At 40.2% G+C, this 21,584-nt stretch overlaps 1 protein-coding gene and 1 non-coding gene across 2 annotated transcripts in view; one reads left to right on the top strand and one right to left on the bottom strand.

Moving 5' to 3' along the window:
• The window catches only part of YBX1 (Y-box binding protein 1), an 18,585-nt gene extending 660 nt beyond the window's left edge, over positions 1-17,925 (top strand). The window contains 7 exon segments of the mRNA XM_032431277.1: positions 318-381; positions 9,024-9,057; positions 11,866-11,955; positions 12,255-12,557; positions 12,817-12,899; positions 16,559-16,824; positions 17,541-17,925. Coding sequence (XP_032287168.1) covers positions 318-381; positions 9,024-9,057; positions 11,866-11,955; positions 12,255-12,557; positions 12,817-12,899; positions 16,559-16,793 — 809 coding nt within the window. The 3' untranslated portion in view covers positions 16,794-16,824; positions 17,541-17,925.
• A 1,727-nt stretch (positions 17,926-19,652) lies between these two features.
• LOC116626870 lies at positions 19,653-19,754 on the bottom strand. The gene has a single exon (XR_004298364.1). It is a non-coding gene; the product is annotated as a U6 spliceosomal RNA (small nuclear RNA).
• Positions 19,755-21,584: the final 1,830 nt, after the last annotated feature.

Genomic DNA, 21,584 nt, shown 5'->3' with positions numbered 1-21,584 from the left:
CTGAGGGCGCGGCGCGCCGCCTACGCAGGCCCGAGTGGGCCGGGCGCTTCCCGTTCCCTCACGTGCTCCCCGCCCAGCAGCCGCGCCCGCCCGCCGGCTCCGCGCCCCGGGCCTGCCTGCGGGCCTCCGCCGCCCCGAGCCCACCCACGTGTGCTGTGGGGCCCGCGCGCGGCCTCGGAGGAGAAAGGCTGTCAGGTGGTCGCGGGCCGCGGCGGAGCGCGCGCGGGGCCGGGTACCCAAGCGTGGCGGGTTTAAGAAAGGACGTCTGGTAATCGTGGGTTTTTTGTGTTTTTGTGTGTTTTTTTTTTTTCCTCCAGCAACGAAGGTTTTGGGAACAGTAAAATGGTTCAATGTAAGAAACGGATATGGTTTCATCAACAGGTGAGATGACCGCCACCGTAGTCTCCGTCCTATCTTTTGCATGCTCTGCTCCGTGGGTAGGCTCTGCGGACTTGGAAGGGTGTAAGCATGTGTAGCTTGTTATTTCTTGGTAGTGAGATTTTGCTTTCTTTGAAGATTGAAGGGATTAGGAATTTAGACAATCTATAGAGATGGTCTTTGTTTTGCAGTTAGATATTAATCTAAAACCAATTTGATAGTCTTCTTAGGTACGGAGCAATTTAAAAGGCAAGTGCAGTGAGTGAGCCAACTCTTAACAGGGCAAACTGAGGAAACTGGGACCTAGTCTGATTCTCAGGCGCATTTTTATCCTTGTCACCCTTTTATACGTTATTGAAATTGGTAGTGAAAAACGTGATGTGACCCACTGATAAGTGTATATATAGGTTATTTCTAACACGTTAACCTTTAGAGGTAACAAGATTTGATAGTGCAAGATTTGTCATCTTGACTGTTAAGGTTAGAGCGCCTTTGTTTAACGTTTCAATGTATGCTGTCTTGAATGCTTTGGATAAATTTCCCATTAGGACTACAGTAGTTTTTATTTGTTCCTGTAGTAGCATCTGGAAGAAATTGCCCCTTTCTCCTTCTCAGTTTTTATTTCTCATACTTTTTTGTTCCCATCTTTAGGATTAGTCCTTAGAATCGTTTGTAGCAATAGTAATGGTAACGTGCAGTTTTACACACTGTACTCTTCTTCATGGTCTCCCTTGTGAGCCAGGCATCATTTTCAAGATGGCTGCCAAGCAAGGCTACTAGTGCAGTTGCATATGGGTGTAGAGCATGATGTGTGCTCATAGCATATTGGCCTTACAGGTAGGATAGTGTCATCTTGGTGTTTTCTTAAATTCTTACTTTAGAAGGCATTAAACAACCAGATGTTTTAAAAGAACACCTAAGAGTAAGAAATAATGCTGAATGCATGTGAAATAGACACTACTGCAAGAAACCAAGTGGGCAAGATCAAGCTTAAAGACAGACCTAATTGGCTGATGAAAACCTTTCATTACTCAACCTGATTTTGTCTTTTGCTTCCTTCTGTTGAGGATAGTCCATGTTTTGTTTGGATAACACAGTATCTTAGAAAGAATTGGAATGAATTGTTGCTGTTTAAAATTAGGGAGATAATCTCCAAAATGTTCAGATTACCATCTTTTTAAGATTTGAATTTTAGCTTTGGGACCTGAAGTCCCATGTAAATAAAATCGGATGGCCACGAGTATTATTGCCATCTTTCAATGGGGCATACATTCTCTTTATTTACCACAGTATGTCAGGTCTGGATTTCTCCTGTTGTTGACCTCCCTGCCTGCCTGCTCTTCCTGCCTGGCCTGTGCATTTGAGTTTATTACGCATGGTCCAAGAAAAGGTATAATAAACTAAGCCATGGAAGGGTTTAGCTATCTTTAGGAAAAATATTTAGTTGTGGCTGTCAGATTTAGTCTCTCTTTTGGGGATTCCCTGTGTATGTAACTGATGAAGGTGACTTCCTGGACACAGTGGTGACACATAAAAAAGCTAATGTTTCTCAAGTGCTTATACTAGACATTATTGTAAATGCTTTACGTGAACTAGGCCGTTTAATCCTCAAAATCTTTGAGGTGTCAATACTATACTGAGGCACAGAGAAGTTGAGTAACTTGCCTCGGGAAGCGTGGAAAGTGGCAGAGCTAAGGTTTGAACTCCCATTTTCTGCCTTGGAAGTTTGTTCACTAGCTGCTGTTACACTGTCCCTGAAAATAGGCCCTGGTCCTCTTCAGTTTGGTTGGTGTCCACGGTTACAGATAATTTCTTAGGGTGGCTATTCTTAGCCATCAAAAGACTTTTCCTAAATGATACCTAGCAGTCACTGGAGCTCCTGTGTGCTGACTTATTAGTTCCCCAGATTTGAAAAACTTTGCTTTTGCACTGCCTATTACGTGTAGTTAGGTAGTGCTGTAACAGACTTTAGTGTGCAGATTTGCTTTACAAATTAAAAGGACTTCCTTAATATAGCCAATGTTGGGATGCAATTGAGCGATTAAAGGAGAGAGCCTTTGACCCTTATCTCACTTGTGAATCTTTTAATTTTGTCTTCGTATGACCTGCAAGCTAAGAATGGATTTTCTTTTTAAGGGTTGTTTAAGTAAGAATATGTGACAGACATGGCCTAAAATATTTACTCCCTGGGTCTTACTTTTAAAAATTTGTAGACCTATCGGAGAGTGATTGCCAAGTCTCCTGGACTATTAAATTAAAATCAGACTGAACTTGATCACAAATGGTAAGGTTATCTCTAAATTATAAAAGGCATGGATGGTCTATAACATAATTGACTAAATGCTGTGGCACTAGGGAAGACTTGGTAGTGTGCTATTAAGGAAGGATGGGTGGGTAAAAGCATAAAAAAATGATACCTAAGTAGTTCCCAAGTCATGGTGTATCATTGGCAGTCTTGAAAAGCACTGTTATTGGTTGTTGGTTTGGGTAGGGGTTGTTTTTGTTTTGATTTCAGAACTGAGGCTCTTCAGGCAGTGACTTCCATACAAGGCACTTTAGGATTAATTTGCATGCTGGTTGTGTTAGCTACTGATCCTAAGTTGGCCAGAAGTCATCCTTGTTGACCAAGTCACTGATATGTAAAAGCTTTTCATCTTGAAATCTGGAGTAGAGAACTAGCTTACTTACCTTCTGTCTTCCAAGTATTGGGGCTGTTATTGCTGTTTTCCACCCTTCAGTCTTAGCCCTTGGAAGCCTCTACAGTCCAGCTCACTGAGGCAGAATGATAGAAAGTAATGTGGGAAATAGTGTGCCTGCTGGCCATAAGAAGTGTTTAATAGAAAACAAGTAAAAAGATAAGTAGGGTTTATTATGGCCATGTGCAGAACTTGGGAATTGGTGTCTGGATGCTTTGGGTTATGGAGTATATATGGATGCTAAATCCTAGAGGTTTTTATGACTTAGAATTAATAATTTGTGCAGTTGGGCAGTTGAAGCTGTTAAAAGGGCTTGGTGTGGTTCTGCAACAAGATAATAGCATAAGAGCATTTAGTTATGGGTAGGTGAGCTTATATGTTAGATTTCACTTAAGGCAATGCTGTGGTCTGGCAAAAAAAGGTTTCCTAAAATTTTAGGACATTTTGAGACACTTTAATCTGGATAAATTTAGTAGTATAGGAGTTTAGTGTTGGCTACACTTTTTTTTATCTTCATTGTACTTTTAAGAGACTTCTTAAACTTAGGAACTTTTAAGAGACTTCTATTTGTAAATCCCAGCAGGATTTCTTTTTTCTTTAGCATTTTCCAAACTTCAAATGGTAACTCCTTTTTTTCTTCAGCCTCCCGCTGTGATTCTTTTTTCCTTGAAGTCTATACTGTGTTCTCATTTGCTGAATAAGGACAATATTGCTAGTTAGGTGAGAAAACCTGAGAGGTGGAGTTTTTATGAAAATTTTTCAGTATAAATAATGCACTTAACAAGAAGTGGGGTAGAAGAATACAGCAGAAAGCATACACCTGAGTGCAGGAAAACAGGAGGACTGTGCTGTATGGAGTGACACTGTTGGAATATTGTAGGCCTGTGCTGTCCAGTAAGTACAGTAACCATTAGACTTGTATGGAAACATGGTTCTTGCATCTGAGAAACAGAATTTTTTTTTTAACTTGAATTTTAAAACTGATACCCAATTTAGTGTTTGTTTTGAACCACTTTCTTATGAACAGCTTGCGTTTGTGAACCTACTTTTCAGAAGTGTAAAATATAGAGCAGATTATGAAGGCTTAGTATGAAAAAAGAAAATACTTCAGTTTTTTATATTGTTCATGTTTAAATGGTAAAACTAATTTTACCTGCTTTTATTTTTTTTATTGTGGCCATTAGAAAATAAACCTAGATATAGATTTCCCCCTGCTATGCAAAAGTAGTGCATTCCTGTGAAACCTCTCATGAAAGTGAAGTGGTATCAAGTGAACTTTAAGATAACAGGACAAACCTGTATCGAACTTGGATTTTATATCTTTTGGACAGCAGTACTAGGCACTGGGCTGCCAGTAAAAATAATGTCTCAAGTGGCAGCAGTATGGATGGGCTTGGGTTTGATTATAGTGTGGTCTTTAGGTAAGTGTTATTTCATCGCCATTGTCCAAATAAGGCGATTTGCCCCAGATGGGGTGTGTAGTAATGGGGATAGCCAGGATTCTAACCTTGGCTCCAGTGCTTCTAGTAAGGAACGCTGAACCACTGCTCTATATTATGTGTGCTGTCTGCTCTTTCCTCTTCCTCCTTTCTGATCAGTGGGACTTAACATACTACAATATGTGGAAAACAGTTTTTGGTAATTCAGCTGCTGCATTGGATCAAAGGTGGTGGCCTTCTAGGTTGAAGTATTTGAGGATAGGCCATGTCTTATTTTTATTACTGGTGCTTAGCACAGTTCCTAGCCAGCTAGCTGCTTTTTAAAGATTTATTTGTTTATTTTTGGGGTGGGGGGAGGGGGACAGGGAGAAGGGAAAGAGAATCTTAAGCAGACTCCATGCTCAGCACAGAGCCCAACACGGGACTGGATCTCATGACCCTGAGATCACAACCTGAGCCGAAACCAAGAGTTGCACACATAACCGACTGTGCCACCCAGGCACCCCTAGCTAGCTAGCTTACTTATTACTATACCAGTCTGCCCTGTCCGTGATTTTCCACCCTCAGTAAAGTATGGTAAAGTTAGAAGTATGTCTCTTGGTTGTCAGCATATACCACAAAAAGTAAGGTGCAGTACTTAAGAATGTCTCTGTTCTTCCTTACTACATGAGTAATAGCTAAAGGGTTTTTTATTTTGTTTTGTTAGTTTTTGTTTTTTTTTAAGATTTTATTTGATTGAGAGAGAGCAAGAGAGGGTACGGGTACAGAGGGAGAGGGAGAAAGCGGACTCCCCGCTGAGGAGAGAGCCTGACGCAGGGCTCTATCCCAGGACCCTGAGGTCATGACCTAAGCTGAAGGCAAACGCTTAACTGACTGAGCCACCCAGGTGCATCCCAATAGCTAAAGGTTTAAAATACACTTCTTGATGATCCATTTTGATCAGCTTATTTTATTTTTTTAAGATTTTATTTATTTGAGAGAGCACGAGCAGAGGGAGAAGGAGAAGCAGACTCCCCATGGGCAGAAAGCCCCACATGGGATCAATCCCAGGACCCTGGGATAATGACCTGAGCTAAAGGCAGACACTTAAATGACTGAGCCACCCAGGTACCCTGGTCAGCCTGTTAATTGCTGCTTTTCCCTCTTCAGTAAGATCTCTCGTAGCCATGAGCATGCATTTTTCTCCAGTATTACTATAGATAGGGGTCAAGAAATTACCACTCAGCATCTGTTTTTATATGGCTTGTGAGCCCAAAATGGTTTTTACACTGGGGGAGGAGATACATAGCAGAACCTTGGTCTCATTAAATCGAATAGCTGTGTAATGAAGGTGAGGATGTAGGGGTGCTTGCCCTTTGTTGTCCTCCAAAAAAATGGAGAGACCATATTGCTGTAAGCTGCCTCAAGAGCTGAAAATGTGGGACGCCTGGGTGGCTCAGTCGGTTGGGTGACTGCCTTCGGCTCAGGTCATGATCCTGGAGTCCCGCATCGGGCTCCCTGCTCGGCTGGGGGTCTGCTTCTCCCTCTGATCCTCTTCCCTCTCGTGCTCTCTGTCTCTCATTCTCTCTCTCTCAAATAAATAAATAAAATCTTTAAAAAAAAAAAAAAAAGCTGAAAATGTGAAGATTCCGAACTGGTCCTTTTTGAGTTTTTAACATAGTAAAGATCAGGGCCTGTGGAGTCAAATTATACCATTGAGCAGATGAACATGTACTTCATTTTCCTAATGTATAGAAAGGGTTATGATAGTGTCTACCTCAGGATTGTGAGGATTGAATGGTATGTATAGTTAAAGCATTTGGAACAATATCTGGAACTTAAATCCTCAGTAAGGTAAGCTGTTGTATCCAATTTTGCAGATGAGACAGCTTTCCAAGGTTGCACAGCTGTTAATAGTGGAATGAGGACTAAAAATTGGGTTTCCTTTTAGCAGTACCTTGAATTTCTGCATAGTCACTTAAATTGTAACTAGATTGATTTAATGCATCCAGATTATAGTGTTCTATCTAGGCTAAAACTGCATTTCTTTGAGTGGTCGTCAAGTTTTTTCCTAAAATCGAGATACGCTTTGGCCATGTTAATTCCCTAATAGGTTGGTTGGTTGTCAACATTGTTAATGAGTGCTATTGTCTGGCACATCATTAATGAACCTTTTATTGGTTTCTACATATCTTTGTACCCATGGAACATCTTAAGCTGTCTTTCAGGGGATGCATTGTGTGTATTGCCTACCTTGTACTGTTTTAAAGAAGATTGTTCTAGGGATGCCTGGGTGGCTCAGTCGGTTGGGCATCTGCCTTGGGCTCGGGTTGTGATCCCAGGGTCCTGGGATGGAGCCCCACATGGGGCTCCCTGCTGAGCAGGGAGCCTGCTTCTCCCTTTCCCCCTGCTTGTGTTCTCTCACTATCTCAAATAAAAATCTTTTAAAGAAAAAAGATTGTTCTAACTACTAGATAAATAGTTGGTAAATTTTCTAATTCCTTTTACAAGCTTGAAGTAAAATTTATAGATAACCACTTGTATTTCTTTTTATTGTAGTGTATAGTGTATATGTACATAGCTGTTTGCAACTATATTAGAAGACATGGATAGTGCTGCCACAGAGACCAACTGATAAAAGAAATGATGTGTTGGCTACCCAGATACACAAGTGGCATTATCAATAAATGAAAATTTCTCTCCGTGGAAGTTGCATTTTTAGTAAATTTAATGCATATTAAAACTGTAAAATACCAGATTCAAAACTCAAGTTATAGTAAATGTACTTACATGAAAGTCCACTAGGATACCAAATAATTCTTTACCTAGTCCTCCAGCAAGCCTGACATCCTTCACCCCAATTATGGCAAATAGTGCCCATCTTCGGAACAACTTTAAACGGCCTATGGTGGTCAGCACTGCCCCTGTTGAGAGTTCCTTTTCTAGACTTTACCCACCTTTCTTGCTCTACCAGATTTTTATTGCACTTCTCCTTAGGGCCCCAGGGTTTGGAATTCAGTCCCAGTGTTGGAGATGAGAATTTAATAGTGATGGCTATGAACTTTGTGGGATGCCTGTGGACCTATTTGACAGATAGGCATTTTGGCAACCATTAATTCCCTAGGTTTCCTAGTATTTAACTAGCTTTTAAAGGTCAGTTTTTAATCAGTTGCCTTGAGTAGCTTTTGCAGTATTCTGGGTGTTTGTAGATTTTTCTTTTGAAGATTTAAAATTCTGTTCCCATAAATGAAATGTCCTCATGTTACGATAATCCAAGCTATGTGGATTCTTTGGCGCATTTGTTGCTCCACAGTTCAGCAAGGAGCCAACAGTCAGTAAGCCAGTCAGTCTAGTTCATTGCAACCTTTGTTCCTTCTGTCATTAAACATTAGAACTCTTATTGAGCCCATTCTCTCTCTGACCTACTGGACAATATGAAGAGGGCGGAGGAGGTTGATAAAGGTCTGGAAAATGGTTTCTCCTCCTGTGGATTTTGCTTATATAGTATCGTCATCTTAACCGTGATGTCCTAGCTAAAATAAGCTCGTTCTCCCATTCCATTTTTACCTCAAGAAAGCGAACCCTCAAATACATTGCCTCACACATAGCCCCTTAATTTAGGCTTCCATCAGTCCCGGTCTGGGCTTCTAGAGTAGTTACTAGAACTAACTGGGCTCCTCTTGTATTTGAAATTTCTCTTAATAGCCACCAAATTTTAACATCTGATGTTATGCCATATTTGTCTACTCAAAAGCCTTTGGTACCTCCTCTGCCTACGTGGTGATCGTTTAGCCCCTATTCTTTATCCTGCCCCACCCACAACCATATTCCTCATGCTTCAGCCAGTTTGGACTCTGCTTGCATTGAACTTGCTAGTTGCTGCTTTACCCAGGTTTATGACCTCCTTTCTGTCTACCTTTGGAACATTTTTCTCATTTTCCAGTAAACTTCTTGAAGACTTAAGGCAGATGTTTCCTCCTTTAACACTACTTTTGAAGTTGTAAAGCAGATATTTTCAACCATATTTCTTTAGCACAGTTTGACTAGATATTTAATGATTGCTGTAAAATGGTTTCTGATACGAAGTGAAGGGGTGTGTGTGCTAGTAGGAAACTGTCTCATTCATCTTCACCTCCTTAGTTCTCCAGTACAATGCTTGTTGCCACATGGATGGAGTAAGAGTGGTGTATGCTGGAAAGTTGTTAATGTTTGGTAGGATCATAAGGAGTGATAGTTGCTAGTCACTTAAATCTTCTTAATAGCCTTAATGGCTTAGTAGGTCACAGACTTTTTTTTTTTTAATCCTTCTGCAGGTAGTGAGGTTTACAACTGTTGGCAACTGCTTCCTCAAGAAAAATGAAACAAAAACTGTGTTTCTGCTTTATATTTCCTGGTGGCTGGTTGGCAGTCAGAAAGTCTTTAACAATAGGAAAAATGGGGAAATGCACAAAGAACCACACTTACTCTTAACCTTTGGCAACATGAAGTGTATTCCATTTACTGACTTGTTCAACTTGGTTCTGTCTTGCAGGAATGACACCAAGGAAGATGTATTTGTACACCAGGTGAGTGCTCGTGTGAATGTTTACAATCCTAGTTTTAAGGGATGTGAGAAGAAAGAAAGGGGTGGATGTTTTCTCAACTATTGTTCCTTGCAAAAAGGTTATTACATACAACCAACCAACAATTTAGCTCCCACAGGAACAGTGGGAGCATGCTTAAATGTATACATTGAAACATTATATTGGCGGTTTACTTAATTAAGATAGGTGTTTCAAATGGGTATTTTGTTAATAGCTCTAGCTTTTTTAAATGTGGAAATGTGCTCAACTCATACCAAATTTTGAAACCCAATTTCAGAGGAAGAAAAAAATCTCCATTAACCTAAACTTGAACTAATTTTGCTATAAACACACAGAACCTTTGGTGGGGTGTTTTCAAACACTGTCAGGTTTTTACCTCTCTGGTAAGGACAAATCACAATAATCAGGGGGAAAATAGGACTCAGCTGCAAAACATATAAATTTGAAGTGAATGCTAGAACACCAGCAGAGTTAGCCTAGGTCCTTCTGTTTATTCTAAAGCACTTTGAATGGGAATTATCTTTGAGAATTTTGGTTGGCTTGGAAAATTTATAAATCCTCACTAGTTTAGGATTGAGTGAAAAGGCAGTGTGACAAAGTTGGTGATTTACTCATTAAATAATGAGATAGGCTTCAGTGTTTTAAGAGGAAAAAACTAACATGGGATTAGGTGCCATATGCTGAACTTTCACAAGTGCATTTAAGAAAAATATTTTGGAAAGTGAGCGTAATGCATTACTTTTATTAAAGCAAGCGACTACAGTGTAAACAATAATATCTCAAACTTAAGTATCTCATGGGCTCCGTTGGACTTCATTATCCTCACAGGTGTGCAGTGGATAGGAAGAACACAGTTGTGTATGTGTAGTTGTGTGCACTGCAGTTTTTTCACCAAGACTGTTGTAATACTATCTTATATTGAAAATCACTCTAAGAACTTTTTAACCACTTTTTTGTACTTTTTATCCAGACATCAAAAGATAGAGTTTTCACACTCAACACTGTTATTCAGGCAGGTGTGAGCTTGGATGCCAGCATACTTTTCTTAGGAAGGGCTATCTGAGGTTGGTGCTTTGTCGCTTTCTGAGATGTCCTATACAGCATTCAGTGGCAATCAAGGGAGCCAGATCAATTTCTAGTATGTCCAAAACCTTATCAGAAAATCCCAGGGTCAAATATATAAGTATGGAAACATTTAAATTCTAAACATACGGGCACCTGGCTGGCTCAGTAGGAAGAGTGTGAGACTCTTGATCTCGGGGTCATGGGTTTAAGCCCCATGTTGGGTGTATAGATTACTTTTTTTAAAAAATGAACTTTAAAAAATTAATCCTGAACATAAATATAGGACTGCTCAATGTTATTTTTAAAACAAATGTTTTATAAAATTGAATGCCAACTCCTTTGTGTTCCTTACTTCTGCATGTTCAAAGGAATATGCACATTTAGGAACAAGAGACAGCAAGGCAGGTCAGTCTTGTTATTTGTCAGCAGCACAAAAGGGTTTGGGGAGATTGGGGTGTTCTGAAGATGCTGACCAAAATATGTTCTTAGAGTGTAATTATCCATACTTCTGCTATCCCCTATGACTGCAGGTAATTGAGAGTTGGCTATATATGGAAGGTATGAAAACTTTGTGACAGTTTAGATGACAGATGAGATCAATTATTTGGCTGAATGCATGTCACCCACTTGGTACTGACCCACAGGTGTCACCAATATGCTTTCCTCTTTATTTTGGAAGTGGTTCAACATTTAGTTGTTTCTTGGGACTTTGGATGCTCAGGTCGTAGTGTATCAAGGAGACTGCAGTTCTGGGCAACTTAGCTTAATTGGCTTCAGCTTTGTTGGTTGTCCTGCCTCCTATGGAATGGAAATGCATGAGTGATCCTGTAATGGATACTGCTGTGATGTAGTAGAATGAACACGGGATTTGGAGTCCCAAGACCTGGATTTAGAAAAGTCCATACTGTGCCACTTAAGCTGTGTGACCTTGGGCAAGTCACGTAACTTTAAAAAGCCTGTTTATTTGTAAAAAAGGAGTAATAATACCTCACAGCATTGTCATAATGAGATTGATTAGGTAATGCATGAAAGAACTTTATTGTATTACACCCAAACGTGAGGTGTTATTCTTCCCCTTTTACTTAGTTGTAGCAGTCTAGAGAACAAGTAACATTGTGAGATTTATTGTATTCTGAGGAGGTAATAACCGACTATCCCATGTGGTCAGATAATGTAAAGAGTGGCGCATAGTCAATACATGTGAATTGCATTTCCATTGAAGTATTATCACAGACCAGTTGGAAGGGATTTTGGTTGACATTTGTAATTGAGTTTGATATGGTTAACACAGGGACAAAGTTGGTTTGGTCAACTTTGAAGCATGCAAAACTAAACTCGCCTGTCATCTAAACTGGCCCTGTGTGGGGCTAGCTTCTACTATTAAGTGCAGTCTTTGGGGGATAGATGGATATCCTCATTTTGTTTAAAGCTACATATGATGCTTTTGCAAAAGGCATTTTTAAAAAATACATATTGTTGTGTCTTGAGTGTTAAATTACTTGTTTTAGTTTGGAAAATGCTGGGGCCTTGTAAGATTAGAGCATTTTGGTTGAGGTTGGGGGTACATTGGTCCCTGTTTTCCTAAATTTATTGACGGTTTGGTCTTATTTAAAGCTAATTTTAAGTGTATATCCAAGCTAAAATAATATTGACTCTGGTACATTTTGAATGAAAAAGCACATTATTCTCCCCTGTTAATCTATTTTTGGAATGTGATATTACTAGACTGCCATAAAGAAGAATAACCCCAGGAAGTACCTTCGCAGTGTAGGAGATGGAGAGACTGTGGAGTTTGATGTTGTTGAAGGAGAAAAGGTGAGGATGCTTTTTGTGTAAAGGTTTGACTTCAGTATGGAAATATTTTGGAGATCTCATCCGTTAGGATGGTGGCTCTAATGTGGATGGATGGGTCAGGTGACCACATGAACACAGGTGCATCAAGCCTAATGTGCTGGCTGCAGTTAGAGGGCAATCTCTTCAGAACAGTGAGGAACTGATATTTAATCATTTCTATGCACCCCTGGCCACATAGACCCTTTTTTATTTGTTTTGTGTAAATTTTATTAAGTGTACTTAATTCTGTTGTCACTGTCAATATATGATGGCTTTTGTAGGGTGCGGAGGCAGCAAATGTGACAGGCCCTGGTGGAGTTCCAGTGCAAGGCAGTAAATATGCAGCAGACCGTAACCATTATAGACGCTATCCACGTCGCAGGGGTCCTCCACGCAATTACCAGCAGAATTACCAGAATAGTGAGAGTGGGGAAAAGAACGAGGGATCGGAAAGTGCTCCCGAAGGCCAGGCCCAACAGCGCCGGCCCTACCGCAGGCGACGGTTCCCACCTTACTACATGCGGAGACCCTATGGGCGTCGACCACAGTATTCCAACCCTCCTGTGCAGGGAGAAGTGATGGAAGTAAGTTTTCACCAAAAAGTAAAAGAATCAACAGCATGCAATAACTTTAAATAGGACTGCATTTTAAGCATTTTCTGGGTGTCTTCCCCTATATTGGAGCAATTAATCTAATGGGAAGCATTTTTTGATTTCTGAAAGATTATAGTATAATTATAGTTACCAGATGATTGATTTATTTTTAACTCCTGTATGCAGACTTTGGATTTGTCTGATTGGGTTTTTACTGTTACTGATTGAGTCAGCTTGATTGTCTTTTCAGGGTGCTGACAACCAGGGTGCAGGAGAACAAGGTAGACCAGTGAGACAGAATATGTATCGGGGTTATAGACCACGATTCCGCAGGTATGGTTTGTATTAAATTTCTCAAGCATATGTTAGGACTCAGCAGCATCATGCTTCTCCTGTAGCCTTTTGGAATCCTTTTATTTGTTAACGCTTAACATTTTCTTTTGTCAGATGCCAAAGAGGCGAACCTGAAGTCAGTTATCTTTGAGAATGTGTTCTTTGCTGGCACTGGTTAAAAACAGCTTGTATAGATGAGGTCTACTTTATATACAGTTGTGGGTTCTCCCCCCGCCCCCCCCCAATGAGGTTATGGAATTTCAGTTTTTGTCTTGAACAGGTAAGAGAATAGTTCAACCTGTGTTATATGTTTAAGACCTGCTTCATTGGGAGGGAGAAAGGTAAAGGTAAGCATTGCCTTTTAAAGCATTAGGAGTATGTGAATTGCACCTTCATCATAAATGAAGAATCTATAGTGTCACCTCTGAGATGGCATAATTTTCCATTAATCACTTCTCAGTTTAGGTTTTTTTTGTCACCCTTAAGTTGCAGAATGAAATCACTCCAATAAAGTAGTAAGTAGAGAAGAGTTCCATGAGCCAGACATGTTTAGTATATAAACGTTTGGTATATTTGAGGCAATATATACCCAGTCTGTCCCACAGTGGATGGATATAGTGGTGTTAACAGCTATTTCTTTTAAGGGTCTTTTTATTAAAGCATTGAGTCTCCAGATGTAATCCCTAAAACTAACGGGTTGTATACTTAAGGCAATACAGTAATATTCTTAACTGATGATCACTTATGTAACAGCTTTAAATGTACAGACCCAAATAAGTTTTAAGAAATTCCTTACTGTAAAAGTATCCAAAATACAATATAGAAGTCTTCAAAATACATTGTGATTTTGTAAGAGAGGTTTCTGGACACACACACCCATGTTCAAAATACTTCAAGGAGGGTGGAGCAGTGAAGCTTTAGGAACTAGGAACCCAGCTGAGATTGCAGTGTACATCGGTATATATGCATTGAGAGTTTTGCAGTAGCCAGTGTCTATAATTTATTCTTTTCTCGTTTCCAGTGATGTGTGTTGTGTCCTGAGTTTTTATTTCATGAAAATGGCCTGGAGTTCCAGCTCTGGCTCATTAAAATTTCCACCAGGAGATTGTTAGCCATGTGCTGGATGTTGGAGATCCAGTGGGGTTTTCCCTGTTGAGTGGGGAAGATTATTTTTGATGCTGACAGATGAGTTTTGTTGATCCTGAACTGAACTATTGTTCAAACTAGTTTTAAACCTAGACAGAGATACCTTGTTGAAACACTGCAAATAATATAACAACATCATTTTTTACAGTGATCAGTGTTTTTAAAATTGGTCTAAAATAGGCTCTCATGGCAGTCTATACATTACATCCATTGGTTCCAACAGCAGAAAATTTGGTTTACCTTTGTGTTACACTATAAAGCTGCTTACATTTTTGGCTTAGCTTCATTGGTGTCTTTAAAAGCATGGGAGTTTTTGTTGTTGAGTGCTTCAGTTTTGTTGTTTGCCTTTTAAGTTAGACGGAATAGTCTCATTTGAATGGATAGGCAAGTTGACAGTGCTAAATACAAAGTAAAAGGGAGGAGTGGTGTTACGAAAGTATTTTTGTTTGAGAAATTGGGCATATTCATAGGCTGAAAAATGGCAGCAGAAGACAGTTGGTAGAAAGTGACTGCTTAGAATTGTCTTCAGATAGGATAGGATTTTGTCCATAAGTGAGTGGTGGACCATTTGCTAAGAGCTCTGGGTGTGTTGTATGTAAGAAGCCAGAGTATGTGGGCATTGGTGTGCTAGTGGAGTCAGAAGGAGAGGGAGAGGTAAGAGAAGAGGTGTGGGGAATTTGAGACAAAGATGTGAAATGATCTCTAGAAGAGAAAGGGGAAATGAAGTAATAGAATAATGGTTACAAGGTCCACCCAGCATGATTGTATTTTCCAGCCATTTTTGAGCAGCAGGCTCAGATTGAGCAGGGTTGAATTTGTCCAGCATTTGTTGATCCAAATGAAGATCCTGGGGTTGGGATTGGTCATAATTAATGGTGGGCTTTATACTTGGGTAAGAAGGGAGAAAAATATTAACGGAGAATGGGAGATAGAGTCATAGGATCACTGGATTATAAGCCCTAATGGAAATAAAGAATGGGAGAACAGGAAGGAATTAAACTAGGAGAAAAGGAAAAGGAGTGTTTGGAGAGTGCAATGCTTAAAATGGGGAGAACCCAGATAGAAAACAACTGGATAGGAGGTAAAGAATTTTAAATGCTCAGGTTATTTGGGGTTGTCAGGATAACTACAACAGGAAAAGGATAGTAAATGGTACATAAGATTTGAAAAGCTCAGAGTTTTAAAAAGAAGGGGAAATTGACTTTGAAGCGACAATGGGGTGCAGGGAAGAGCCAGAAGAGTTTTGCCGAAGACTGGCTATGAGGTCCCAAAACTAGGGACAGGGTTTCAGGAAAAGGGGAGGGGAATTAGTTGGAGCCCATGATGACCAATAGGTATAAAAGGCATGCTACTAATCTTGATGTTTCTGGGGTGCTGTGATGGAAGAAAGGCCAAGAAAACCTCTGCTTTCTGACATAGAAAAGACCAGCAAAAGCAATTCTAATCTTCCCTTGGTGATAGAAATCTTGATACTTTCTTTGGTCCTGAGATCTTTAATTTCAGGCTATTGAACATAATATTGCTAGAATGTAAATTTGAAGTTTTTTCTAAGTGTACAACTCTGGATTTTAGTATTCATGCAGTTATGCAACCATTACCACTATCAGACGTTTTCACTCCTTCCCCCGCCCTGAGCCAGAAAAATACCCTTGTGTCCATTAACAGTTACTCATTTCCCTGTACCCCAGCCCCTGGCTACTACCAGTCTGCCTTTTCTGGATAAATCAGGGTCCACTGCATGGATGTCCTGTTTTGTTTCTTCCTTAGTAAGCTAATGGGCACTTGGATTGTACATCTTTGTTATTGGTAATCATGAAATGGGTACTTTCTTGGGTGTATAGACCTCTGAGTGGAATTGCTGGGTCACATAGTGACTCTTTAATATTTTGAGGAATTGCCGGGCTATTTTCCAAAGCTGCTGCACTGTTATTTTCCCACCAGCAACGTATGAGGGTTCCAGTGTCTCTACATCCTCACCAACACTGGTGGTTTTCTGATCTTTTGATTATGGCCATCTTGGTGTGGGTATGAAGTGGTCTCTGTTTTGAATTGCATTTCCTTAATGACCATTGGTTGCAGTGTGTTTTGATTTATATAGAGAGAGCATCTTTTCTTTGTTTTTTGATATCCTGCCTTTTTAGCAAGTGCTCATCTATCTGTAAAGGATTAGTAGCGCTTGTTCCCAAACGTGGTTACCATGGAGCCCATTTAAAATGACGTCAAAGTATCTGGTGGTGTGCCACTTCTAGTAGTTTCAGGATTAATTTTGTAATCGTTATACTGTGAGTAAAAGTTTGCTAGTTCATTAAAACCAGTTTTAAACGCCCATCTTCTAATTTACACTTCCAAATCCTTGCACAGTCATCCCATTCAGTTTGTGAAATAGGAACCAAGTTTTGGAAAACAGGCCAGATACGGTGTTTAGTTGACTGACCCAAGTGAGAGCGTTGGTGGGTGGGTTAAAGAATGAAGGTTTTATTTGTCGTTTCAACTTTGCACAATGTTCATTCCAGGGGTCCTCCTCGCCAAAGACAGCCTAGAGAGGATGGCAATGAGGAAGATAAGGAAAATCAAGGAGATGAGACCCAAGGTCAGCAGCCACCTCAACGTCGGTACCGCCGCAACTTCAATTACCGACGCAGACGCCCAGAAAACCCTAAACCACAAGATGGCAAAGAGACAAAAGCAGCCGATCCACCAGCTGAGAATTCGTCCGCTCCCGAGGCTGAGCAGGGCGGGGCTGAGTAAATGCCGGCTTACCATCTCTACCATCATCCGGGTAAGTAGGTGTAGGTGGCCTTCTGGCCTCTGAGCAGTCATGGGTGGTGAAAAATCCCAGTTTATCAGGTAAGATGAGCCATTGTTGTTTAGGTTGTCTTTCAGCCACAGTCCTCTTCAAATTACCTAGATATATCCAGTTTGGGTCATGGCAAGTATTAGAGCGTTTTGTCAGCTGTTCTGAATGAAGTCTGTGATTTCACCAGTAAGCTGAGGAAAGTCTTGCTATAACTTTACCCTAAGAAGAATGATGACGACATTGTGTTTATTTTCAAAAAGAGGTGGGATAGCTTACCAGAATTAATAACCTGCGTGGTGATGAGCAGTATAGTCTCTTTGGGGGAAAGTGACAGTTGACATTATATCAGTTCTAAAGGGATTCCTTTGCATTCAGTTTTTTACTTGATACTGAGAAGCATGTAATTGTCTCTGTTTGGCTTTGGAATTGTCATTTCCAGCCAGTGATACTTTTGGTTTTTTCCCCTCTATTATTTTCTGGGTGGCAAAAGGTCATCCAGAACCTGACAGTAGCCATTCTTGTCACAGAGCATTGTCCACCCCTGTTGGATCAGTGTCTTGTGATAAAGAAATAGATTTGTTAATACCTTCCCTACTTAGCTAATGTGATCTGGAGCAATTTGGTGTATACCAAGAACATCGTAGTCAATTGTGCAAGATAATCTTAAATTTATTTTCATTTTTAATTTTTTTTTTCAGTTTAGTCATCCAACACGAAGAAATGAAGATGAAATTCCAGCAATAAGAAATGAACAAAAGATTGGAGCTGAAGACCTTAAGTGCTTGCTTTTTGCCCACTGACCAGATAAATAGAACTATCTGCATTATCTATGCAGCATGGGGTTTTTATTATTTTTACCTAAAGACGTCTCTTTTTGGTAATGACAAACGTGTTTTTTAAAAAAAAAAAAAACCTGGTTTTTCTCAATACACCTTTAAAGGTTTTTAAATTGTTTCATATCTGGTCAAGTTGAGATTTTTAAGAACCTCATTTTTAATTTGTAATAAAAAGTTTACAACTTGATTTTTTCAAAAAAATCAACAAACGGCAAGCACCCGTTAATAAAGGTCTTAAATAATTGTCTTTGTGTATATTTCTGTCTTGTCTTAATTTTAGTTTGTAAGTCCTTAGGTAGCCATAGAACCCTTAGCTTAAACCTAGCTGCAGATAGATGGTACTCACTGGATTACTTGGAAATTTCCTTAAAATGTGTAATTCTTTAAGTGACATACCTGTGGGCTCCTACTAAACATCAGAAAACATTTACTATGATAGAAAAGGCCATTTTCCTTTTCATAAGTTGTTTTTACTGAGGGACAGTGGTAAAGGGGAGAGGGCATGCTCTAGCATGCACTAATTGGATTCTAATCCCTGCAAGCCACTTACTTCTGTCCTTGTGGAAGAGTTACTTCAGCCTGCCACAGAGCCTGGTTGTGCTCAGTAAACAGGCTCACTCTGATAATAGATGTAATACATATAGGAAGACTTTTGCTAAAGAATATGGAGGTCGGTGAAAATAATTTTGTGGTCTCAACTCCCTTCTAACCTAAACTTAGTTCTGGTTATTCTTTTTTTAAAGATTTTATTTTTTGACAGAGGCAGCAAGAGAGGGAACACAAGCAGGGGGAGTGGGAGAGGGAGAAGCAGGCTTCCGCTGAGCAGAGAGCGTGATGGGCTGGATCCCAGGACCCTGGGATCATGACTTGAGCCGAAGGCAGACGCTTAACGACTGAGCCACCCAGGAGCCCCTGTTCTAGTTATTTTTATACAATGTCTTGCTAGGTGTTCATTTGGGATCATCCTGGTCAGTTTTTTGGGCCCAGGGTGAAAAGTTCAGGGGATTTAGAGGATACTTCCAAGAGTCTTGCAGTTCTGTGTAAATCCAGTTGGTGGTGCCCTGTTCCAGAACGTGCTCAGAATTCACAACCAAGATTGCATTGCGCTGGTATATAAAGTATATTTTTTATAATTACATACCTAGGATATGTATGTATCATGGAAATAACAATATTGGTTAAATATCCACTACAGGTAATCCTTTTCAAAATTTTGCATTATACCATACCACTTTTCTTTTTAGGAAAGACGACATTGCTTTTGCTAACCAAGAAATCTGACGAGAATTTTCACTTTTATGAAAACAGCATTTGGTGTTTGTTTTGCTGCAGTGAACTATATACAGAGGGCAATGCACTGAGCAGCAAGAGTGGGGCCACCACGCTCCTTCCCTGAGAAATAACGCTCATCAAGGCATCATAGTTTGGAACTGTGTGTAAGCATCTGTGCTCTTTTTAAATTCAAGTACAGTGTAGTATTGGTTTCAGGAGTAGAATTCAGCGATTCATCACGTAATACCCAGTGCTCATCCCAACAAGTCCCCTCGTCAATGCCCATCACCCATTTAGCCCACTCCCCTCCAGCAATCCTCAGTTACCTATATTTAAGAATCTTTTAACGGTGGTTTGCCTCCCTCTCTGTTTTTATCTTATTTTTCTTTCCCTATGTTCATCTACTTTGTTTCTTAAATTCCACACATGCAAGACATCATATTTGTCTTTCTCTGACTGACTTTGCTTAGCATAATACATTGTAGTTGCATCCACGTTGCAAATGGCAAGGTTTCATTCTTTTTGATGGCTAAGTAATATTCCATTATACATACATTCCATTTTATATGTATATAGACACGCACCACATCTTCATTAATGTGCACATTTGGGCTCTTTTCCATAATTTGGCTGTTGATATGCTGGTATAAACATTGGGGGGCATGGTACCCCTTTGGCATTTTTTTATTCTTTGGATAAGTAAAAAATACATAACATTTCATGAATTTGCTTGTCATCCTCGGGCAGCGGCCATGCTAATTTCTCTTATTCCAATTTTAGTATATGTGCTGTCGAAGCAAGCACTCTATTTTGTACATCCATTAGCAAAATACATCCCAAAGTATCAGAAACGCCTAAGAGATTATTTTTTATTTCTGAGAACACTTGTTTTTCCATATAAGCTAATGGTAATTGCTTCTTCACTTTACACTCACTATTCAGCTTACAGAGGGTTCCGTAGGAATGCAGTGCTTTCAGATAGGGGAGACCTGTAATGTTAAAATGTGATTTTGAGGGGCGCCTGGGTGGCTCAGTCGTTAAGCGTCTGCCTTCGGCTCAGGTCATGATCCCAGGGTGCTGGGATCGAGCCCCGCATCGGGCTCCCTGCTCAGCAGGGAGCCTGCTTCTCCTTCTCCCTCTGTCTACCACTCTGCCTACTTGTGCTCTCTCTCTGTCAAATAAATAAATAAAATCTTTAAAAAAAAAAAAAATGTGATTTTGAAAACCACAGCAAGGAAGAAAGTTGTCTTGTGGTACAGTCTTGATGCCAGTGTTGCAAACAAAACTACCTATGCATTTTTCATGTGTCTTGTGTTGCCCAGCGCTTTATGAATGCCTTCACCGTGTGTGAAGATTAGATAGCCTGAGTCTCTAAGGCAACCCAGAGAAGCACTCCTCCTGCAGCCAGGGTGCAGGGTGAGAACCTGGCCTTGCAGTCACATGGTGCAAGCATGAGACCTGGGAGAAGTCAACACTTTCCTATAGGGGGGAGTGGGTGCAGTCTTGGGCCAGAACAGCAGCAATGGTTTCCTCATCTGCTAACTGCCTTAGTTTTTGACACTTACTTTGAGCCTGGTGCTCCAGCCTTAACAATTAAAATATCTCATCCCTTTATAAGAATATGTGGCTGTAGCAGAGTAAGCACAGGAGAGTGATAAGAAATTAGGTATCCTATATCGGGCATGTGGTGTGTTCTGTTTTATTCAAAATGAACAAGGTGAGGATGCTTTTCGTGGTTTCTGTTAAAAACGTACTAAACGCCTAGGCAGTGCATGGAGGTTAACATCTGTAAAGATTGGAAAGGAAACTGGCAGGCAGCATGGATGATACTGGTAACAAACTTGCAGTCAGTTTAAGGATGGATGATGTGTTAGTAAATGGCTAAAACCTATTTGTGTATAATAGCTAGTAAAAAAATTTTATCCGTGGTAGTATCAAGGAAATATATTTAGAACTATACCATTTTGAGGGCTCATGGCAGGCTCACTTGGTACAATGTGGAACTCTTGATCTCAGGGTTGTGAGTTTGAGCCCCCGGTAAGGTGTAGAGATTATAATAAAGTTTTTTTAAAAGCTTTATTTGAGAGAGCATGAGCAGGGAGAGAGGGAGAGGGACAAGCAGACTCCCCACTGAGCACAGAGCCCGACCTGGGGCCAAATCCCAGGACCCCTGAGATCATGACATGGACAGTCGCTTAACAGAGCCACCCAGGTGCCCCATTTAATAACAAAATCTTACATATATATGTGTGTGTGTGTGTGTGTGTGTGTGTATATACATATACACACCATTTTCAAAATCTGGGCAGAAGCAAAACTATTGAAAGGTATTAAAAGAAAATGGAGGTTTTCATGTTCATGGATATTGAGGCTTGTCAATTCATCTATTCAAATTAAGTTAAATAAAAAATTGAAAAGTTTTGGGTTTTGTTTTTGGGGTTTTTTGTTTTGTTTTTGATGAATCTTAGAAAAGGGAGACGAGGTGTTAGAAGTTTGATGAAAGAAAAATGTAGGGGCGTCTGGCTGGCTTAGTGGAGCGTGCGACTCGATCTTGGGTTGGGAGTTAGAGCCCCACGTTGGGTATAGAGAGTACTTAAAAAAGAAATGTAAAATAGTTGTCTTGGAGAATGGGAA

The sequence above is a fragment of the Phoca vitulina genome, unplaced genomic scaffold, assembly GCF_004348235.1.
Source record: "Phoca vitulina isolate PV1807 unplaced genomic scaffold, GSC_HSeal_1.0 scaffold2, whole genome shotgun sequence".
NCBI lineage: Eukaryota > Metazoa > Chordata > Mammalia > Carnivora > Phocidae > Phoca > Phoca vitulina.
Note: the sequence above shows the minus strand (reverse complement) of the source record. Positions and strands in the feature narration are given on the sequence as shown.